General features: G+C 35.3%; 2 protein-coding genes across 2 annotated transcripts in view; both read left to right on the forward strand.

Moving 5' to 3' along the window:
- The window catches only part of LOC128990545 (ubiquitin-conjugating enzyme E2 J1-like), a 31189-nt gene extending 26646 nt beyond the window's left edge, over positions 1–4543 (forward strand). The window contains exon 5 of the mRNA XM_054412954.1: positions 3347–4543. Coding sequence (XP_054268929.1) covers positions 3347–3553 — 207 coding nt within the window. The 3' untranslated portion in view covers positions 3554–4543. The remainder of the gene's footprint in view (positions 1–3346) is intronic.
- A 4124-nt stretch (positions 4544–8667) lies between these two features.
- On the forward strand, positions 8668–19245 carry LOC128990267 (uncharacterized). The gene is made up of 3 exons (XM_054412583.1): positions 8668–8756; positions 11166–11241; positions 17358–19245. Exons 2-3 carry the CDS (start codon positions 11230–11232, stop codon positions 18138–18140), a joined length of 795 nt encoding a protein of 264 aa, XP_054268558.1. The 5' UTR covers positions 8668–8756; positions 11166–11229; the 3' UTR covers positions 18141–19245.
- The last annotated feature ends 4519 nt before the right edge of the window (positions 19246–23764 follow it).

Here is a 23764-nt window from a genome sequence, read left to right on the forward strand (position 1 = left end):
ATCCCTCAGTTGTCGCCAGGTTTTTAATCAAATTTGTTTTAGTTGATGTGACCCCCTACAGATTGCGCTGATCTAATTTACTGATTTCTGTCGAATACACAATGGTTTTTACCAAGTTAAACTGATTGAACGACTTATTATGAGCTATAGCAACTGTTATGACCCATCAATGATGTGAGTAACAAAAAATAAGGTAGACAATTGAATTTTAGATACTAGCGCATTCTGTAACTGGCTCACACAACTACAGTCCCGGCCATATAAAGAGAGAAAATGTCCAGGTAGACCCAGTCAGGCCTAATGCGCTGTTGTCAAAACATAGCTATTGTTGTGAAACCGAGGGGGCACGCCACCCCATCCCAGCGGTCATTGCTACTGCCTGCTTTTAATTCTTAGAAATAACTAGACCCAGTACAAATTCTATAAATCGAATGGGTGATTGCCTATAATTAAGTGACAGGTCATTTTATTCACAAAGTGAAGACAAATATCACAAAATTTGAATCATAATTATACGTTGCTTCGTTGATTGGCTAGTCGATGTTGAGAAGCAGCAGGCTTGCCGCTCACGTTTATAAAGTAATCTGTTCTCCATAAAAATACAAACAGCTCACTCTATATGTTAAGCGGCCAAAGCCTTTGTCAACTATATTTTCAATATACAATAATATATTATTTCTAAAACTTTTTATGATGATGTCTTTGGTCTACTGCTGCACAGCTACACAGTCACGTGGCGTTTGTGGAAGGGGGGAAGTATGCAGACCCGAGTTAGTCATCGAAGACTCCGCATGGAATGTTATTTCGGAATTTCCAATGGAATTCCTGGGATGGAAATCTGTCAGACCTTTTCAGTTGGTGCTGTTTATTCAATAAGTTAGGATGTGGTGACGGTGGTCTGATTCAGCCAGTGCTGAGGGTGATGGATCGACAAGTGTGGGAAATGGATCTCAACAATCGAAATTAGCAGGACGTGGAATACCGCTAACAAAAGGACAATCAATGAAGCGACGTAGAATTGTGATTCAAATTTTGTGATATTTGTCTTCACTTTGTGAATAAAATGACCTGTCACTTAATTATAGGCGATCACCAAAATCAAAATCTTTTCTTTATAAGAAATACATTGAGATTTTGATGGCCTGTGGGTAAAGCCCGAGGACTTTAATTACAGGAATTGGTGAAAGGGGTCGTCTACACAAAAATATACTTATTTTGACACATTATTTGTAAAAATCCGTCCATTATTAACGGAGGAGTAGTGTTTCGTAGAAATCGCCTGTCACGTATTATATATGAGGATTATATTACCAAATCAATGTTACAATCATAATTATGAACAATACATGGACAGTGAAGAAAAAGGAGATTGAAAGACACGAGGAGATCGCTTGTAACAACAGGTTTAAAATAAATTGGATTCTCATTTGATAAAGTATTGTATTGATTATTTAAAGTTTTATTAAGTTGTTCTGTTGTAACCTATAATATACACCGTGTCCCAAAAAAAACTGAACAATTTTAAATTGTTATATAATACGTCCAGGCATACCTAGTCTACTTTGAAGGTGATCATATGATAACTGAGCTCATGAAGTTTTGTTCAATATCAATTGTAAGTATCAGCTGATTCATTGTTGTCGCTTGAAACTTGAAATTTAAAAACATTGCCCTGTCATTAAGCAGGCACTATGAACGCACGAGAGAAAGCGGAATGTGTTGAGTGGTACATTCAAAGTAAGTCAGATATTGCAAAGAACATTTAGAAGACGCTATGGTCGACGTCCTCCATCACGGAACAGCATTCGAGCCTGGTATGACAAATTTATGTTAACTGGAAGCTTACAACATTTGAAAGGTAAAGAGGTAGGCCGAAAATCCAAAATGAATTGATTGAAAAAGTGCAACAATTATTTCTTCACGACCCTCGAAAGTCTGTTTGCTGTGCAGCATGTGAGTTAAATTTGTCAAAATTATAAGTTTATAAGACAGAAGTTTCCGATGTCCGAGAATTGACGAAAAGAATAAATGCAGCCTTTAACATTACTGACGAAATGCGCCATAGAGTGTGGGCTGAATTGGACAGCCGTATTGACTATCTTTTTGCCAACAATGGTAACCATGTTGAAAATCATTAACACATATGATATCAAACAAACCTTAGGAATATTTGTGTCAGTTAAAATGTAATTAGTTTATCGTGTGTTTGTTGACAAACTTTTTATAAGTAAATAAAATTGTTCAGTTTTTTTTGGGACACGGTATATATTTTTAGCAAATTTCCCTACTGGGAAGTAGCTATTACCGAAGGTGGCACAGTAAGACCTAGGCCCGGGACCGATTTACTTATTCATTTTGATGTCCCCAGAAGCCAAAAACACAATTTGTTCAAATTTTTGTATACGTATATATATATATGGTATTTTTTATAATAATTCTATTTACAACTAAGATTATTTTTGTTCTACATCTTTGTTAGCTCTGCTCAATTTGCAGACCTGAGGCCGCATACCTAGTACATTGTATTGACTGACTTGACACACTCTAGTTCATATTCTAGAGGCTGTAGCTGCTAAACGGGCCTATCTCGAAAACCGTTGTTTTGAGATAATCGCTGTTAAAGTTTAGAGGTTACTATATCTGCGTTGGCAGTCGTCTATGCCTAAAGGGCCTGGTGACACCAGCTGACTTAAAGAGTCATACAAACAAACAAAACTGAAATACACCATTCCAAGTGATCAACGATTAGATTATACTAGAAGACATAAGGAAGCGAAATAGCGAATCTCATCTATAAGGGCCCATCTCGACTTAGGCCCCTTTAGCAGCTACAGCCTCAAAGCTTGATTATATGCATGCCTAGTTTATAGTGTGCTGAAAGTATTTAAGGCGAGAGATAACTTAATAGAACAGTGTAGTTTAAAAAATAGTAAATATGTTTTTTATGAGAAATTCAGTAAAATAGGTACCTGTAAAGATTGATGAAAATTATGATATAAGAAATTATAAGGTTTGCCTGTCACATACTGTGGAACCAGTGAGTTATTGGGCATTGCATGCATAATAGCCTACTGCAAACGTAAAGCTGACATGAGTTGGCCAATGATATCATATTTTAGACAAATAAATAGGTTATTCATAATCTACATAGGATAATTCAGTGGTAGCCAGGGTAGCCTAGTGTTTTGGATTTTGGTGGGAGATTAACGATATCAGCCCTTAGCATAGTCTATTAATAATAAATTAGTTTTGGACAAGGAATTTCTATAAACGTGTTTTGATGATCCTGCATAGCAAATCCGACAAAAGATCAAAACATGACCATGCCATATTTAATTTGTTACAGGCCGATGAAACAACTGAGAGTGGTCAGGTCACCAACACTGGAAATGCTGACTCAGAGAGAATCATGAATGAAAATGCAAACCAAACAACAATACAAGAGAACCAACCTTCCAGCTCCCCAGTGTTTGATTCCCTGAGCAATATTTTAATAGGGCTTATATTTGCAGTAATAGGCTTCATTGTGTACAGGAGAGTATTCTGGTTGTAATAATCCAATTTCACTCAACGAGTCTTTCATTATTGTTTGATTACCATGATTCATAGAGTAAATATTAAGTTTTTTATTGTTAATGCTATATGTTATGATTTGTATTGTAACAGAGTGTAAATTTGCTTTGGTTTTTGCGTCCTCAAAAGTGACAAAATCTGCAAACTGGTCAATTCAAATTGAAAGTCATAAATTCTAAAACAAACGATACTTTGAAAACACCAGTTTGGGTTAAATCTTCCTTATAGTAGCTTTCTACTATGTTTTCATCTTTAAAAAATGTTTATTTATTAAAATGACGACTTAGAATTGAATTTTCCTAGATTACAGAAACTATCGTAGGCCCCTACATTTCGATAGTATTATATCATAATCATTTCCAACGCCAACATTTGTAAAAAATAAGTGTTGGATTGTAAAAAAATAAATAGAATCCATGTTTGATAGTTTGCACTGAGGTTATGTTATTTACGTGTTGGAGATTATTTAAGAACATCGGCACTGATTGTTCCATGGCCTACCTGAGCTTCTTTTAAGGTAAGCTAGCTGCTATCCCTTCATTATACAATCTTAGTCACTTGAGATTTTATAGCAGTCTAAAAGTGAGTTAAATTTATTTAATTGAAACCCAACTTGACAATGTTTTGTCACTGAATCTTTAGGACATCAAAACAGTCACAGTGGGTTCATAAGTGGAATTCCAGGAGTCAGTATTAACCAGGAAATGGATAACAATGACAGATCATAAAGTATTTTGACAATCATTGGAACTGTAAGTTATAAACATAGACCAAAGAATTCAAGTAATTGCATAAGATGCAAACATATATGTTAATGGTAAAGAAAACAACTCTTTATGTATATATTTAGGCTGTTAATATATGTAAATTCATGATATATGAATAAGGTAATAGTTTTGACCAGATAAGCTTTGTAGAGTAAATTACATAAAATTAACACTAATAACAAATTATTGTTATACATCTAAAGAATAAAAGAAAATTGTAAAAAAAAATCTTAACACCCTACAGTTTATTACCTATTCTTTCCATATGGCCAAGCACCAAAGTAATATTTAAAGGTAAGTCCTGCTTAGAGCGACAGGTATGACAGTCGCTCAGCGACTATCGCCGAGCGACTGTCACGGGACACTGGTCTTGGGGGTTTTGCATAGTCCTGTTTTGCTTGGAGCTACTGTCGCTAGAGCCGACTAATCATAAAAATGTACTACTCCACGACCAGTCAGGAGCGACAGTAGCTCAGCGACAATTACTTTTCTGATTGTTTTCATATACTATTTTGACAACTTTTCATTTTTGCTATGGCGTCATTGGCTATCCACACAACGTCTGGGATGAAGTTAGGTTTTAGTGCAGATGAAGACGACCGATTAATAGAAGTGACAGAACTTTATGATATTTTTTATTTTTTTTTTATTTAATTTACAATCTGTTCAAGTTGAACAATAAGCAAATGATATAAATAATAATACAACATTAACTTTAAGAACATGAGCTAGTGATTGACCACTGTCAACACTAGCTAACAAAGAGAATTTTGATAACACTTAGCCGAATCTGAATGGGAGGTCCAATATCGTATGTCGTTTCAGTCTGTAAATGGTGTTGTGATTGTCCAATAAATTAAGTGCAAGATGATTTGAATGATTTTCCAATTTTATAATGTATTTTTCACTAGATTTTGTAATTTCTTCTTTGACTGATCGAATTTGAAGATCATTGTGAAGTGTTCTGTTGGTAACAAACCAAGGAGCGTTGACAATTTTACGTAATAATTTTGATTGGTAACGTTGAATAATTTCAATGTTTGAGGTACTTGCTGATCCCCAAAGCTGAATACCATAAGTCCAAATTGGTTTTAGAACTGTTTTGTACAGTAACAATTTATTTTGTGTACTGAGTTTTGATTTAGATCCAAGAAGCCAATTAAGTTTAGTTGTTTTTAAATTTAGATGTTGTCTTTTAGTCCAGATATGTGCCTTCCAATTAAGCTTTGCATCTAAGTGCATGCCCAAGTATTTTATTTCTGTTACTTGAGGGAGGTGAATATTGTTCATGGATACTGGAGGACATGTAGCCTGATTTAAGGTAAAAGTAATGTGTGCTGATTTATTTTCATTAATTTTGAACCTCCATGTTTTAAACCAATGTGAAATTTCATCCAAGTTTAGCTGTAAATTTGCTGTAGCTTGAGTTGGATTGTCGTGGACAGATAAAATCGCCGTGTCATCCGCAAATGTAGCAAACATAGTGTTTACACTTTCTGGTAGGTCCGATGTATAGAGAATATACAAGTATGGTCCAAGCTCGCTTCCTTGGGGGATTCCTGATTCTATAGGGTAAAGGTCAGTTAAGTAATTTTGATGTTTAATTTGGAAAGTTCTGTTGATAAGATATGATTTTAAAATAGGAAAAACTGAATGGGGTAGTAACTTCTTAATTTTGAATAGTAAGCCAGAGTGCCATCTTTGTCAAATGCCTGACTGACATCAAGGAAAGCAGCAGAACAAAATTGTTTGTTTTCCAAACAGTTTCAAATTGTATGAACAACCCTATGGACCTGTTCCACGGTGCCATGTCTCCGTCTAAACCCGAATTGGTGTCCTGGAATGACGTCTTCTTCTTCAAAAAGAGCTTGTAGTCTTTTGAGGAACAATTTCTCAAACAACTTAGACACTATAGGTAAGAGACTTATAGGTCTGTAGGAAGTGATTTCATGAGGAGGTTTTCCTGGTTTTGGTATGACAATTAATTGGGCTTTCTTAAATTGAGTTGGTATGTGGTCTAGTCTCAATATATAATTAAAGAGAAATGTAATAAAAATAATTCCTTTCCTTGGCAGTTCTTTTAACATTTTCCCAGTGATAGAATCGTAACCAGGAGATTTTTTCGGATTTAGCGATTTGTCAATGGTTGCCTTAACTTCTGTAGGTCTGAATTTTTCCAGAGGAAAGTCAAGTTGAAGTGGAGAGTCCAATAATTCTATTATTTCTTCTTCATTGTTGACCACACCTACATTTGGCTTGAATACATTGGAAAAGTAATCCCCGAAAGCTTCAGATTTTTCTATGTCACTCTTAGCCCAGCTTCCATCCGGTTTACGAATTGGCGGGATTGAAATTTGGGGTTGCTTCAGCCTTTTTGTGACTTTCCATAACAAGTAATCTGTAGCTTCCGTAGCCGACAAAGATTGAGTATATTCTTCAAACCATCGGTTTTTTGTGTCTTACAATAATCTTTTCAAATTCCGTGCTGCTCGGTTAAAGTTGGCTTTATCATTTGGGTTTCTTGAGTTTTGCCAAATTCTTCTGAGTCGTCTCTTTTTTGCTATCTTTTTCTTGATATGAATTGGGTAGCCTAGGACTATTTTCTCTGATTTTTCATGATTAGTTAGAGGTGTGGATTCTTTGGCAGAATTTTGAATACAGTCAACAAAGTGATCAACAGCAGCTTCTACATTTTCAGGACTACGTAGCTGTATGTGTAAATTTAAGTTTTGATTTATAAAATTTCAAAATTGATTCCAGTCCACGTCCCCTGGTTCTTTGTGAAATATTTCGGTACTTAAATTTAACATAACTGGTGAATGGTCAGAAGATAGGTCAAGACAAGATTTTACTTCAGTGTAATTTTGGTTACCTTTTGAAATAAAAAAGTCTAACAGATCAGGGATTTTTCGCATATCAGTGGGCCAATAGGTAGGTTCACCAGTTGAAAAATGGGTGAACTGATTGTCATTCATTAATCTTAAAAGCTGTCTGCCTCTGGGTGTAGCCAAGACCCCCATTCTTGATGCTTTGCATTAAAATCACCCCCTGCAATAAATCTATTACCAAGAGTGTTGAAATACTGTTCAAATTGATTGTAAGTTATAACATGCCTTAATTCTAGACCAGCATAGCCACGACTCCCGGGGGGGGGGGGGGGGGGTTCGGGGGGTATTTCATAGAGTTGAGAAGGTTGAGAGAATGTATGTTTGAGTAAAAAAGAGAGAGGTTCATACGACCCGACCCGCCGGCCTCAGTATCCCACGCTTTCGAATGGTGGTGCCGGCCGCTGAATTTTTATTTCAGGATTAATTTTGCCAACAGCGTCATTTGTAGGCTTCTGATTGGCTGAGGGAACACCATTACCGCAACGATACAAATTGCCATCATCGGCCTCAATGGTATAGTGGATAGAGTGCTGGGCTGATATGCGGGAGCGCCGGATTCGAATCCTTCCAATTTCACTAACTTTTTGTCTAGGATTTTTTTCATTATCAGCAAGTTTGGTTGGGTTATGACATTTTAATTTTATAATTAAAACGTTAAAAAATTGAATTTTAGCCATTTATATTTTTATTTTATGAACAGAACAGTTTTTTCTAATTAAACCTTCATTCGATTTTTCATTATCAGCAAGTCTGGTTTGGTTAGGTTATGACAGTTTAATTTCATAATAAAAAAATATAAAATTGAATTTGAGGCATTTATAATTTTATTTAATGACCAGAACTAATTTTTACCGATTAGTATAACCCTTCATTATAGTCAGAAGCCTCCAAATGACACTGTTGGCAAAATTAATCCTGAAAAACAAATCGTAATTGAGCGTCCGGTAGAAAATCCATGCTGCAGTGGAGAGATATACGGCTTGATGGCGAAATTCAGTCTTAGACTGAAACTTTTTTCTAGTGGGGCCTTGATTCAACCCAACTCAACCACCAACTTAACGGTCAACAACACCTGAAATACATATAAAACAAAGTGATATTTAATCAACGCAGTCAGTCTGCCGTCTGCCTCCAAGGTTTTTTCCACCAGTTTCCGGCCGGCGTTTCGAGTTCGACCGCCGGTCCGGTCCGGCCTCGCCGCTCGCCTCTCTCTCTCTCTCTCTCGCCTCTGTTGAATCTTTGAATCGGAATTCTGAATCTGTGTGCTGCTGCTCGTGCTCTCGATCTGACTCTCTCATCTCTTCTTTTGTCCTTGTCTTGACTGATCTTCTTACGTGCTTACTTTACTTTGTGTTGTCTTCTGTCTTGTCCTGTCCTGATTACTGAAACGACGTAGGCAGTGAGTGAAGATTAGTTCATTCTTCTTGATGAGAATGTAGGTATATCTCTCAACCTAGTAGCTGTGATCAGTTTTTATCAACTAACAACCCACCTTGTGTTGTGATAAGTAGGCCCCATTTCAGAATAGGTGAGTTATAGCATAACTTAGACTAAGCAACACCAAGGGAGTATTATGTGTTTTCTGACAAAGTCTGCCTTATTATGCTAGGCTAACCAAACTTAGCCCACCTTGTGATAAGCAGACCCTCTTCCCTAAATAAGTTGGTAAGTGGTAGCCTATGTTACGCTTTCTCCAACGTTTTAAAGTTACGTCTACGCCTAAGTTATGTGTTTTCTGGGCTGCACTTTAGTTTAAACGTCCCACATTTAGGCCTACTCACATAAAAGTACAGCATGTTTGTTAAGGTTTGGCCTAGGTTACTTTAGAACAGTTTCATTAGGTTATCAGTTGGTAATAGTGTATAATGGTAAATGAGGGGCGCAAACTAAAGTGTATCCGACAAATTCTGTGAGAATTACTGAGCGCGTTCTGGGAACATGCACCGGTGCACCGGTGTTGCCCCGGTGCAAAAAATGTGTCGTTCTGGGAGACCGGTGAGTTAACCTAGCAGACAGCTATTTCCTCTTTTTCCTCCACCGGTGCAAGATTTATGCACCGGAGAAATTGTACGGTGCATAATACACCGGCGTCCTCTGATTGGTCTGTTTCTTGGACAACAGCATGCAGCTACGGCAAGATGGCGGGTCCATCGAATAATGTTCATCAGTTTTATAGGTTATGTTGCGTAATGAGTGAATAATTTATTCTATGAGGGGGTTAAATTACGTATTAAGTGAATAATTTTCAAATAATTTATTCTGTGAGGACAAGTTTGTTTGGTTTAAATATTATTTTTTATAAAGTAAATAATAGGTGAATGTGTAAATTATAATCAGATGTGTACCGTAAACCGGTGAATAACCGTTCTGGGAGACCAAGACTCTTGCCCCGGGGCGGTACCGGTGAATAAGTCACCGGTTAATCTGCACCGGTGCACCGGTACATGTTCCCTGAACGCGCCCACTAAGTTAGCCAAACCAACTTGACGCAGACACAAAAAATTAGCCTATAACCTTCCATCGGGCGATGTCACTACTTTTTTCGTTGTGAAAACCATAGCCTTTAAGTTAGTAAAATTTTAAAAAATACGGCCACGAACAGTATTACCGACAGTGGCGGTTCCAAGGGGGGGGGGGGCGGGCTACAGGGGCTAAAGCCCCCCCTTGGACCCTGGAAAAATAAATTTAAACGTACATTTCGTCCTTAAAAAACACGCAATGTCAAAACAGACATCAATGTAGTTTTTATTGTCCCGACAATGAGGACCCGGGAATTGAACTATGTGTCGCCTCAGATGGATTGGTAATTGGGTGAAGTGGTGTAGGCCTAGACCTAGTGTTGGAACATTCATTCTTAATCAACTCATGAAGTTTTGTTGTAAGATTTAAATACTTGTCCTCCACATTACACCTACATTCTATTTCATGGTGGAAGTTTTCTTCATCGGTTAATGTATCAATTTGGTCTTGAATAGTTTTGTAACGTTCCCACTGGTCATCAATTGCTTTGAGTTTAATACTCACCTCAGTCACTGTAATACTACCTTGAGACTGGAACTGTGTAAAGCAGTTCACCTAGGCCATAACTTGGGATGGAAGGTCAATCTTGATCGGTCTTAGCTTTTGGAGGAAATAGGAGAAGGAAAGCCCTAGTGGCATAGTTTAAAAGGGCTGCTCGAAATAATGTGCTAACCCGTTCCAGGCTAGTGTCTTAGGAGATGATTGGGTTTTTTAGCCGTTAGTCCATCAGGGATATTGGGCCCACGGGAGTCTGGCACTACTGATAGGCCTTTGAGCATCTCAGTGTGCGTAAATGCACAGTGTTCATTTTTGCTCCTCCCCACAAGAAAAAAAACTCAAAAATGTGCGTTCCATAGCTTACATAAGAAAACATAGGTGTGCAGTCCCACACACCATAACTTGAGGTACGCTGCTAGCGGGGGTTCCAGGACAAAACCTCGCAGACACACATTCGTTAAATCAGAGGTGTTTGCATATAAACAGTCATTTGATTATTGATTGCCAGTGTTTTAAGAACCCTTGTTGCAATGCCTGCATGTATACATAGCCTAAAGAGATACTTATCTTTACAGCAGCTTAAGAATTGTGTAGAATTATTCAATACTACAATCAACATGATCATCTACACACAGACAAAAACATATGTGATAATTTTACTATTTATATTTTGTATAATGCTGCTTTATTAGATGCCACAAAAAAGGTTGATATGATTCGGACAACATAAGCACTGGCACTCATCCCCCCGAGCAATGAGGTCAGTCAGCAGTTTATAAAAATTGTTTGCGGTGGTTAAAACTCATAGTTTTTGTTCATTCTGAAATATTTTTTAAAATTATGCAGTCTGTTGGTTCAGTTGTTGAGTCACTACAAACTGACTTTATATATCCACTTTCAAACAATCTTTTGCTTTCAGGTGTTCTTTGCAAAGAAAACCGATATTTCACAATCCAGCCTACTGGAAGAAATACAATTAAATTATGGCAGAGTCGGTGAGTTTATTTCTGATAAGGTTAATACATTTGTGGGTTTTGCTGTTTTAAGCACTGTTCTTAAATCATTTTATGACTTTCTTCAGACTTTGAGGTGCTATCCTTGTTAATGTTAAAAAGAAAATTGAATAATCTTATGGTTACAACAAAAGTGGGATTCAACACTTGTTAGTAACCCGAAATTACAAAGATATCCATGTTTTTCGCTTATTTAGTATGTATTGTAAGCAAACAATATTGATAGATTAAGTAAAGAAAAGTTTGTTGACATGTTCAAAATTTTGGTGTTAAGTTACAGCATTGACTTTTGTCAAAGGTGTAACATTGACATTCACGCGTGTACATTGACGTTGGCAGGACTGGAAGTAAACTGAATCAGGTTCAGGTTATGACGGAACGACGTGGTCTCTGGATTGTCATCTGCGTTTTCAACAGCTGATATTGGACTGAGAAGAGTGAGTGAGAAGAGTGTTGGAAATATAATGAGATTCATGAATTTATATATTTCAAACTCTTCCAAAGTATTTAATAAATTTCCTTTCCCGCAGTAATGTAGAATTTCGAGACCATAATTTATCCAGCATATAAATTGGTTATTATTGTCAATAATTTTGAATGGAAAGCTCAATTATAAATCCCATTATATATTTTGCAGAGCATAAAAAAACAAATAATTTAGTATGGTATATTGAAGCGTTATAATGCGCCTAATGGCTACGGAGAAAATTAAAAAAATTGTAAATTTAAAATTCCCATGTTATTCTTATGGAGAAAATTGTAAAATGTAGTAGTTTGCATGTTTATGAAATACTAGCTGTGTGCCCGATCTACACACGGGAATCTTGTAGCAATTTGAAAACTTCTTATATTTAGAACAGGAGTTGGTTTGCATTTAGTGTGCATTTTTCCAGATATGCTGGCAAAACTATTACTGTATAGGAATACATATAAACCTTCGCAAATAGAATATCTGACAGGTTCAAGCCAAAACGAATGCTTCGCAATTCAATGTCGTGTTAGTCCATATTTTATATCTAATGATAAAAGGAATTGCTTTATAGATCTATGAGGCATAGCACTGAGGTAGGCTTGTAATTGAAAGTTACTTTTCACACTAGTTAAAAGTAGTTAAAATACTACCTCAACCTCACTACTGCACACTTTATTCGGGTTGAAATTCTCATTAACAAAGGTGTTCTTGTCTTTTCCAAGAATCACTGAGAAATAAGGACATTATGTGTTACCAACAGACATACACTCAAACAAATACAGAATTGAATTAGGGGATTTGCTATGCTTTAACCCAAGCAAAATACAAACAATAATTATTTGAAAGTTTTGATAGTGTCATCAAATTTTATGATAATCGCATTTAGGCCTAATCCAACTGTAAAATTGGTGTAAATCCATTGGCAATATATAAATAAGTAAATAAATACACAAGCTTTAAAAATTCATGATGGTTTGCTAAAAATATCTTTCACTAATGTTTTATTATTTTCATAGCTAAACTAATATTTTGGAGTCCAGAGAGAAAATGCAAAAATCATACAGTAAGACATCAATTAAACTTAATAAGCAATAAGGTGCAGCACTAACGATAACTAAGTTGTAAATAGTGATGTGTTTTTACGTATAAATGATTCTTACTACTACCACCGGCTCTAAGGAAAAGTACCAGTACCAAAAACCAACGTTTACAGTTAAGAAAATAACTATAGTACTTACGACCAATTAAACTGTCCTTGTAATCAAACTGTATTATTGGTGTTAATCCGTTGGCAAATACAGTATATAAATAAACAAATACACAGGACACAAAATATTGATACGTCAACAACGTAAAGCTATGATGGTTTGTAAATTCATGATGGTTTGCTCAAAAAATCTTTCACTTGATGTGGTATCAGTAGGCCTACTGAAGTTATTAATCTCCCTTAGTTTCGGATTTTTTTAAGTTTTCGAAAATCAAAGTTATTCCCCATTAATACCATTATTTGTAAGCAAATTCTAATCTTACTAATATTATAAATGTGAAAGTTTGTGTGTTTGTTTGTTTGTGTGTTTGAAGTTCAATCACGCATAAACCACTGGACTGATTGGGCTGAAATTTGGCATGATAATAGCTTACATTCCCGATTAACATATAGGCTTATTCTTATCTCAAAAATCCTTTCGGGCTCCGCCGCAGTGGCTCTGTAATTTCCCATGTTAACCTTATGAGTATTTTTATATTTAAAGGGAATTAAAGATTTTAGTCAGCTGTTTCAACTAAAATACCCCCGCCGCAGCAAACCTGCAGACTAAGCGAATTTCCATTTCCCTGAATGGATTTACACTAAAATGTCTCCTTAAAATTTTCACATTTATTCCCTATTTAAATAGAATCAGTTTAAAACATACTTAGGTTTGCTGCAACAGGGAGGGTAAAAGTGTTTTTTATGTAAAATGTTAATAGTTAGTAAGAAATAAAAACCTTTTCCAAATTTGGGCAAAATATGTTTATAAACAAGCAAACTACAACAGTTTACTTATTCTCCATAAGAATAACATAGGAATTTTAAATTTACAATTTTTTGGAATTTTCTCCGTTACCATTAGGCGCATTATAACGCTTCAATATACTAAATTATTTGTTTTTTTAAGCTCTACAAAATAGTTTAGAAAGAAATTGCAAAATTTTATGTTTTTTGGGCCAAAAATGGGAAAAACCCATTTTTACCCCATAACAGCCCCCATAAACCCCCGTTCCCATGGTCCGATCATGCTGGTTCGCGAACTCGTTCGAATAAACGTAGGTTTACACGTTTGTACCAAATTTCATCAAAATCGGATCATTTTTGCTCGAGTTATCGCGCTAACGGACACATATATATATATAAATATATATATATATATATATATATATAAATATATATATATATATATGAATTTGAACGGATGGTGTTTTTGACCTCTAGGGACCTCAAAACGAAAAAAAAAATCGGTCCCGGGTCCAGGTCTTACCGTGAGTACTACGGTAATAGCTTATTCCCTATGGGAAATTCGCTAAAAGTTGGTTCTATGATAATATGGAAAAGCATTAAAAAGTTATAAGATTTACCAACAGGGTGCAGCACTATATTTTTTTTTTTTTTTGCATTTATGAAAGCAACTAATTTGAACTAAGCAGCAACAAAAAACTGTGATTCGCAATGAGAACTGTCAAAGTAGGATTGTTTACAGTTATGTTTATGTATTTCATTTCATGAATAATTTGTGATATTTTGCGAATTGTTGATAATTTATTTTTCTCTATTGTTTAGGTGAAGTGGTAGAACATTATGGCTATGGTAAATGTGTAATACTACAGAATACTGTAAATTTAAAAAAGCTAATTTTATCAAACTGTGTCCTTCCTTCTTGCAAACGTAAAGCTTGAGTATAAATGCAAAAAAGCATTTTATACTTATATTCCAACCCCGTTACGAAGGACGGGTACTCTGCTAGTGTTAACATATTAATGACAGTTTGAAGAAACCACCTTTATCTGAAGAAAAAAGTTTCTTATTTAAAAGATAACGTAATCTCTGAGCCTATTTTAATTTATAAAGGGATCCTGCATATCTACAGGAAAATATCTTTCATTTGGTACCAACCGTGTGTAATTCGGTCCATTATTATGGTTAGGCCAGCTTTCATAAGTTTTGCAAAAGTTTTTTAGTATGTAAAAATGACTTATTGTGAGCAATGACAACTATTACGGTCCATCAAGATCAACCTATGCCAGCAACAAAAAATAAGGTAGAAAATGGAATTTATAACATTACTAGCTGTTGAACCCGTGCTTTGCAACGGGAAGAGGACACAAAATAGAAACATTTCAATCTTTACATCTGTTGCATATAATAGTTACACATCCGCCAACGCTTTTAGAGACAAAATTCAACTTTTATGGCCTTAATAGAAACGTTTAAGTTATGACTTTTAAACCTGGTAAGTAGTGGATACCAACATTTTGGTTTTGATTATTTTAAATCTTGTGTAGGCTGATATGAGAAAAACTGACCAAATCATCGAATAAAACTTCGACATACATGATTTACCTTCATCTCCCTTGATTACATATCTTTTTATTTATTATTGACATTTTAAATTTCAATTTTGAAGTTGCACAAATACTAATTAATTATTAAATTTAAATGAACATTTTTTTAAATTTCCCTCTTCTTCGTATTAAATCACAAATTCTTCCATCTTCAGTTTCTTCACTCACAATAAATCATTAGCAAAACTATGTCAGCTGTTATAAACTTTTGAAATATTGTTGTGCCTTATCAATACAGTATTTTGAAATATTAAAGAAACTATATCTATACTATAAAAAATGTTAAACAAATAATTTAGCATTAAAGACAGCAGACAAAACTAATATGATTATCAAAGCATCAAGGACTAAAAAATGTAATAGCAAATATAGTATATGTTTCATTGCATCTCTGATTCTACTCTACAAAAATATCAACAAACAACTTAATATACAAATCAGTTCTTTTAATCAGTTTCATCGTCCATTGCCTTTAAATTTTCACACATACCATTAAGTAAACATAGTTACAGATATTACATTGATTTTAGAAACAAAAGAACACTGTGTACTGCTTAGTTTTATGATATTTTCCTTGGTTTAATTTAATCAGTGGTGTGGCAAAAGACAAATAATAAATTTATCAAATAAAGTAAATGTAAAACAGAAATCAAGGACATACAATTTAGTAATCGATGATATTCTTCAGTTTAATTTAAGCATAGGTTTAGCAAAACACAATAGGCCTAACTTAATTTACCTAAATATACATATAAAAAACAATGTGATGTGCAAGTTATGTTAATCTAACACATATTTAGCAGTTCAAATGTTTTAAAGTAGCCTTCAAATTCATACAAAACAGCTATACATTGTAATTTTCATACTGTTTCCATGAAAACATATCAATAACATTATTTTCATAACTTAGACGCTTAAAAAAATCCAAAGCAGATCCGGAGTTGATACAGCAACTGTTATAGAATCTTTTTTTTCTATAATCATTGACATAGTTTTAGAACAAATAATCCATGATAAAACGTTAGATTAAAATAAACCTATCTCAGAATTATGGAAAACATTATATTTAATTTCTTTGTATCAGCTGTCTGAAATTATAAAATATGCAATTTAGCAGTTCTTTTTGTTTACATTAAACTGTCAAAGCAAATGTAAACAAACATTGTTAGTGTTCTCATTGCAGCCATGGAGACCAATCAATATTTACTTTTAAAATCTTCATCTCAGAACTTTTAAAGCCAAAGGGGCAAAGCCTACGGTCCGTATCGAAATGTGAATAGTCCTATAATGGTCCTTGGTAAGGTAGATATATTTTTACAAAATTTAAGCCCAGTTGGTTCAGTATTTTTTGCACCTATTAGTAATACACATACAGAAAGACACCATTAGATTTTTATATAATAGTATAGATAGCAAATTCTATAACTGGCTCATACAACAGTATTTTTTATGCAAAATTGGTGACAGCTGGTTCATATAAATGGGATGTCTACTTCAGTATCTAATAGTCCCAAATATCTACTTCAGTATTCAATCAATCAATCAATCTTTATTAAACAAAAAAATACTCTTACAGGCCAAATATTACAATTAACATTCAACTCCATTCACATTCTTAACTGAAATTAAAACCAAACTAAAGGACAATTTCTCCCAGTTTAAAATAATCATCTAGACTATAAAAAGGGTTCTGAAGTAGATAATTATAAAACATGGCCCTAAATTTGTTAATTGAATGAAAATTTATATTATTTTTTACTGAATTATACACTTTAATTGATAAAGTAAAATTGTTCCGCCAATGCAATAATGAATTAAAATTTTTTTTTTGTTGCTGTATTATTGGAGGAAAACTACTTAACTCCCAAGGAATGCAGGCCTGTATAATAAAAACAACCTCTTTCTTTGCAATAAAAGGTTTTTTGTGTTTAAAAATATTAAAAATATAATAAAAGTCGTGCATTTCTTAGAATGACTAATTAAAGTAAAATATATGATTATAATACCTTAATTTCCATTTGATTTTTAGGAAAACACTGAATCTAAATTGAAGAACATCACATCATCTCTGCAAAAGATTGTAGAGTGTCCAGTATGTCTGGACACAATCCAAATTCCATTTAAGACATGCAGCAGAGGCCATGGGGTTTGCAACAGCTGCTGCGAGAAGTTAAATGACTGCCCGACATGCGAAGGTCCATTTACAACAGAGAATCCTGTGTGTTTAAAAAATATTCTGGAAGCCATACCTCGTCAGTGCAAGTACCATGGAGATGGTTGCGAATACATTATGGAGGCCGGGAGCGACCATGAAGAATTTTGTGGTTTTAGACCTGCAGAGTGTAGGGACAGCGATTGCATCGCTGTGATTCCTTTGATAAAATTGGTGGATCACTATCAGAAAGAGCATTGTGACTCGCTCTTTAAGTATGAAGGAAATTCACCTCGTTCTTGGATTTGGGAACATTATAATCTTAAGAAACACAATTGGGATCATTCACTTATCTTCATGTTTGACAATATATTCTGGTTTTCTGATAGATTAAATAAGAAAAATTTAGAACTTACCTTTGAAGCAACTCCAATTGGGAGGTTGAAAAATGAATATTTTTTAAGAGTACAGTTTGAAAACGATAAGTTTTTATATGCATCTACATTAAAGGCTTCTGTGGTGAAATGCTATGAAAAAGGGGAGAAAAGTAACACAGTTGATAAAAATAATTGCATGATTATTCCACAGAGTGCCTTACATGATATCATTAATGAAAGAAGTCTTGAATGTAAGACAACGTTTTTTGAACGCCAAAAATAAAATCTGCACATAAAATTTATTTAAATTGTGTTGCAATGTTTAAGTTTTGTGTATGAATGTTTGATATTTTAGGTTTTCCTCCCTCAGCTGTGTAGAATACCAGCCTATTCAATCAGGATAAAACTTGAACAATCTATTATGCTTTATTTTATTATATTTACAGTATAAGGGTTAGGTTAAAGTGTAAGCTTTGTAAACTTAATAGTCAATGCTTATACTTAAATATCCTGTCATCATCAAGGAATCTAATATAGTCCAGTACAAATAGCAACAAAAAATGACCTAACGATATCCATAGTGAAAGCTAATTTTTTACTTGTTCAATATTCACTAGTCCTAATATTTCATAGTACAAAGTTACACTAATGTAAGCATTGGGGGGTTAAAAAATCAGTAGTTTTCTTTTAAATGTCTTGATAACTTTGCGGTTAAGCGCAAATCACTTTAAGTTACTTACAAAAAATAATTTAGGATAAATTATCGTTCACTGTAATAGTTATTTAGATATTTCATAAAATGCAAAAAACTGCAGATTTTTAACTTTTTAACCCTTACCCCGGAACATAATATGGGATGGGAACTGTATTGAACGGTTTTGAGTCAAAAGTTAGCTTTCACTTTGGATCTTCAGGTTTCGGTCCAACTGCACCTAATATCAAAGACTAGCATGATGTGCAAATGTGTACCATGATATGACTTTACAGTGCCTTTAACTAAATGATTTTGTTGCTGTGAAGAGTAATACGATAGTGACATATAATAGAGGAAACTTGGACAATATGTTTTAAGATTTGTATGTGTATGGTTTAAAATGTCAATTAATTTAGCTCATGAGATACGGTACAATGAATATCTGTAATATGCAGATAGTAGGGCTGGGCAAAATGATTTGTGATGTTATCATTTTAAAAGTGATCTAAACTACGTCATTATTTTGTATTTTGCCACACAATGATGCAAATGATGGTGTTTCTTGGTAGGTCTACTTTTTTATTTATTTTCTATTAAAGCTATTTATTTTCTATTTTAAAGATATTATGCTAGTTTAAGTATTTTGATAAGCTTATGTAATCTAAAAAAGCCAGACTCAATGAAACTTAACTTGATTGTGTAAGAAATATTTTTTGCCTGATTGATTTCACCTAAGGATTGTTCTTATCCGAACAATGAGAATAGCAGCTGCATATAGGCCTACAATAATACTGGCTAACTATAACTTATAATATGTATCGTACTCCCTATGAGGTTACTAGCCAAGTCTATCTCAAATTTGTCACATATTTAATAATTAATAAAGAAGTAAAACAAAAGAATTTGTTAAAGAATGCTGTATCCAAATATTTAACTTGGTAGTTTTGGCATGCAAGCACAATGTGAATTTAAATTAGTGATGGGCGATACGGACGGGTATCGCGATACGATACGTATCGGAAAAAAATATCGTATCGCCGTATTGCATCGAGCATCTGTATCGCGATACGCGAATTGTATCGTCAAAAATATTGAAAAACGATACGTATTGTATGGTTCCCCCCTCCCCTACCTAACCTAGAAACGAAACGACCAATTTATATAATTAATAAGGAATGTCAAACTAACATAAAGCTAACTTGATATCTAGACACTAAAATTATTTAATGATGAAAAAATCTAGCCTACATTAAACTCACTCTCTGGTTATCTCTTGTTATGATTTGAGAAATTACAGTACATTAAGGAGCTTAATAGGCATATATGAAATACTTGTGATATCTACTGTACCGGTACACTAAGAAATTACTTTAGCTCCACCCAGCCACTCTCTCCTCCATACAATCTTGGGCTTTACCCTTAATTACGTTAGGTTGGGTTATCATCTACAGCAAAACTCTTATTTATTAACAGATTTTGATGATTGATGTGTCAAATTAAAGGGAATTATCTGCAGAAGTCATGGAACAATTTTTGTCACGCTCAGTTCAATGTGCTTTGCCCCATTGGACTTAAAAGTTGCCATGTATTTTGAAATATAAGCGAAAATTTAGTTAAGTTTATCAAACATGATTCATTTCTTTTAAAAAAACATCTGTCTTCATAAAAATAACCTCTTTCCCTTATGTCATTTAAATATTTACTTTTTCTATTTCCAATACAAGGATGACTGATGAAATGGGATAGTTTATTTGTGCAGTTTCATTCAGAGTGTTAGGGAGATTTATATCAGGAATTGTAAAGAAATATTATGGGATGAAGCTCCTATGTCTAATAAAGTATGCTTTATCGTCTCCGTCTGTAGAAAGATTACCGTACTGCGAGATATTGCCAAAAGAGAAGACAAAGAAAAGCCTTTTGGTGGAAAGGTGATTGATTGTTTTGGGAGGTGATTTTCGGCAATATGCTCCCATAGTACCTGGTGCAAGTCGCTGTGCAATAGTAGACAATTCAATAATTAGGTAATCACCTTTATGGCCAATGTTTAAAAAGATTTTACTTGCTAAAAACATGAGAGCCAATCCAAGTGCATCAATATTTGCTGAATATCTTTTATGAATAGGGAATGGCCAAGAGAGCTACCATAATGATCTTGGTGAGTCATTGATACGTCTTCCGCCACAATGTATTGTGAATTAAAATATTATTGACAAAATCTTCAGTTAAGGATTCCCTGAAGATGCTTTAAAAAGGCAAAAAAATCATGCAAAATACTTTCACCAAAGAATGAACTTTGTGACGAAATAAATAATGAAATGAGTTTACTACTCAGTGGACACTTTGATTCAAGAAGAGGGAGACCAGTTACATGTATACTCTGATTATCGAAAGAATGTACCTTGCGGAGCGGCCGTGTGTCGACCGAGTCCAACTACAAACATTCTATTTCACAAACTTGTGGAAACGTGGTGTTCAAATACGAAATACATTTTCAGCGCATGTTTTAAATATTTTTTATCTTATTCCGATGAATTAATATTTATAGATATATTTGTAAAAACACAAATTTGCAAAATTTTAATTCCGATTCTTGTTTTTACAAATATAACTACAAATATTACTTCATCGGAATAAGTTACAAAATATTTAAAACATGTGCTTAACTGATTAATTAAACACCGTTTATTAGAAATTTCTAATCTTCTGTGTTACGTTCCCACAAGTTTGTGAAACAGAATGTTTATACTAAAACTCGCTCACCGCACGGCACATTCTTTCGATAATCAGAGTATACCTGATGAATGTCTTCACACTTTAGCACCAAGTGGTTTACCTCCTCACAAGTTATGCCTAAAAAAAGGTGCAATTGTAATTTTACTAAGAAATTTAAATCCTAAAATTTTACCATGTTTCTTATTTAACATTTTAAAAGTAAGATGAAGATTTTAACTGGTCTGTCAGACAGTATTCTAAGCCTGTTCTGTTAGAACCTTTATGAAAACAGTATTGAGCTTAAGATTTTTATTTATGGTTAATTAAAAGTTAAGCTCTTAAAGTTCTTCATTTTTTTAGTATTGATAAGTTAAAAGATTATTTAAATTTTTTAATGATATTTGAATATAGTTAATATTATTAACTGGAAACAACTAGTATTTATTTACAAATTAAGTAAGTCGTTAAACTCTCTATTAAAATCATATTCTCACAACCCGACAACCCTGGTTTCCCAGCTTGTAGGAATTACAGGGGGAGGGACTGGTACATTATCAAGTAAAAACCAAAAATACAGACGTCACAAACTCTTTTCAATCTACACATCCACAGAGTACAGATTTTGCAGTTCGCTCGGCTTGCGCAAAAAAAGCTTAAAAATATCGTTATGGCATGAATCGTATCGCTCTATGTGCCGATATAAATATAAATATCGTTTTAGTCAATACGATACGTCTCCCAGAGGGGAGGTAATTGCCCGGTGTTTGACCCGGCACTTCAGGTAGGCCACAGTTATGGACGACTGGTAAGCGCCAGCCCCTTAGGGGGAGCCTCCAGTGACACTCCCTCCATTCAGGGTGGGGGGGTGTTTAGCTCTCAGTGACGCCGTTAATTCCGCCTCTCCTCACCTACCTGTAACTGTGGTTGTGACTTGAGTTCTTCGGGCTCGTCCTACCTGTTGTGTTCGACTGACATTTTGTGAGGCATATCCTCGACTTTGGAAGTAGCCTCGTCCTGGGAGGTGAAAAACCTAGCCCCCAAAGGGGAGGTAACTGCTCGGTGTTGGTATCGGCATTTCAAGTAGGCCACAGACATGGACGACTGGGCATTGGGTCCCAGTGACATTCCTTCATCCAGGATGGAGGGGTGTTTAGCTCTAGGAGAGATGGAAGTGCATCATAATCTCTAACCTACCTGTGTCTGTGGTTCTTTGGGTTTCGGCCTGCTTGTTGTGTGCGACCAGCATTCAGTGTGGCAAATCCTCGACTTTGGAAGTAGCCTTTCCTGGAGGTGAAAACGGGCAAGTACCCGTAGCTCACGGGGACACTCAAGGGAAACGTAACTTTCCGCAGTGTGAGGGTAACGGTTTGTAGGCACTTATGCAAACCAATCCCTGTCTCTGATCACGGACGGTATGGTTATCTTGAGTGTGGGGGGTTCTTCCCGGAACCTCAATTGAGTCAAGGGTGTCGCCACCTCTGGTGGATAGGTTCATCCAGGTGGGTCCCACTTCTATACCTGCCTCCTTTTGGGAAACCCTGATGGCCTGGCAGTGATGTTGGGTCTGACGGGCAAACGAAGTAGATCGGGTGCTGGGTCCGAGCCCGCCAGGGGTATCTGGGGATCTATCGCTCTGGTTATCTCTGGTTTCCCAGCAACTGGGTAAGGCCTCGATCGGGTAGTGGTGTAAATGGGAGGTTGGGGTTCCCCCGTCAGCGTGCTGACGGTCCCCTTCCTTCTGGCTATGATGGCGGGTTCTGCCTGTCAGGGATTAGATAGGTCCCGAGTGTTGCTTGCACTAAATGCGTCGGGGCGCTCCATTATGGTCCTCTAGGGCTCTGTACCTGGTGGAACCCAGGTGGAGTGACGCTTAAACAAGTAGCCAGAATCCCTGGTTAGGATTGAGGGGCAACCCTCTTTCCGAAGGGTCTGCTTCGGCAGCCGGTGAGCCTGATGACCTTAAGTCATCCGCCCATGATATGCTAAAGGTTGATGCGTAAGCTTCGGCCTACATCATGGGGCCCGGGTATGTCTCACGATAGGTACCGGGTATGTAGTCAGGGGGCTTCGGCTCTCATGACAAAGAATAATAATAATAATAATACGATACGTATCGTTTTGTGTAGTTTTTAACTATGTATTGCCATAGATAAAACACACTTGCAAAATCTTACAATTATTTATTTAATCTTAATCATAACTGAATGTTATTATTGTAAATTGCATTGCATAGAAAATAAAACAAAAAATAAAAAGTGGTTAATGCGAGTTGCCGTGGTGGCACTTGTTGGGGTGGCGACTTCATGGTAATCTCACGTCCCACGTCTTCTTTAGAACATGACCATATCACATTGCGTACCAACACTTGACTGTATGCACATCATCTCGAGTTTTGCAATCATAATTAATGATTAACAACTACAGTTTATCGTTATGACTAGCTTGGTTATATGGCTAAAATAGTATTTAGACGAGGACAATAACAGAGAAATAACAATTAT

This window comes from Macrosteles quadrilineatus, unplaced genomic scaffold (genome assembly GCF_028750875.1).
Source record: "Macrosteles quadrilineatus isolate MER2022 unplaced genomic scaffold, UCM_ALF_1.0 Scaffold_3__2_contigs__length_128488019, whole genome shotgun sequence".
NCBI classification, from domain to species: Eukaryota; Metazoa; Arthropoda; class Insecta; order Hemiptera; family Cicadellidae; genus Macrosteles; species Macrosteles quadrilineatus.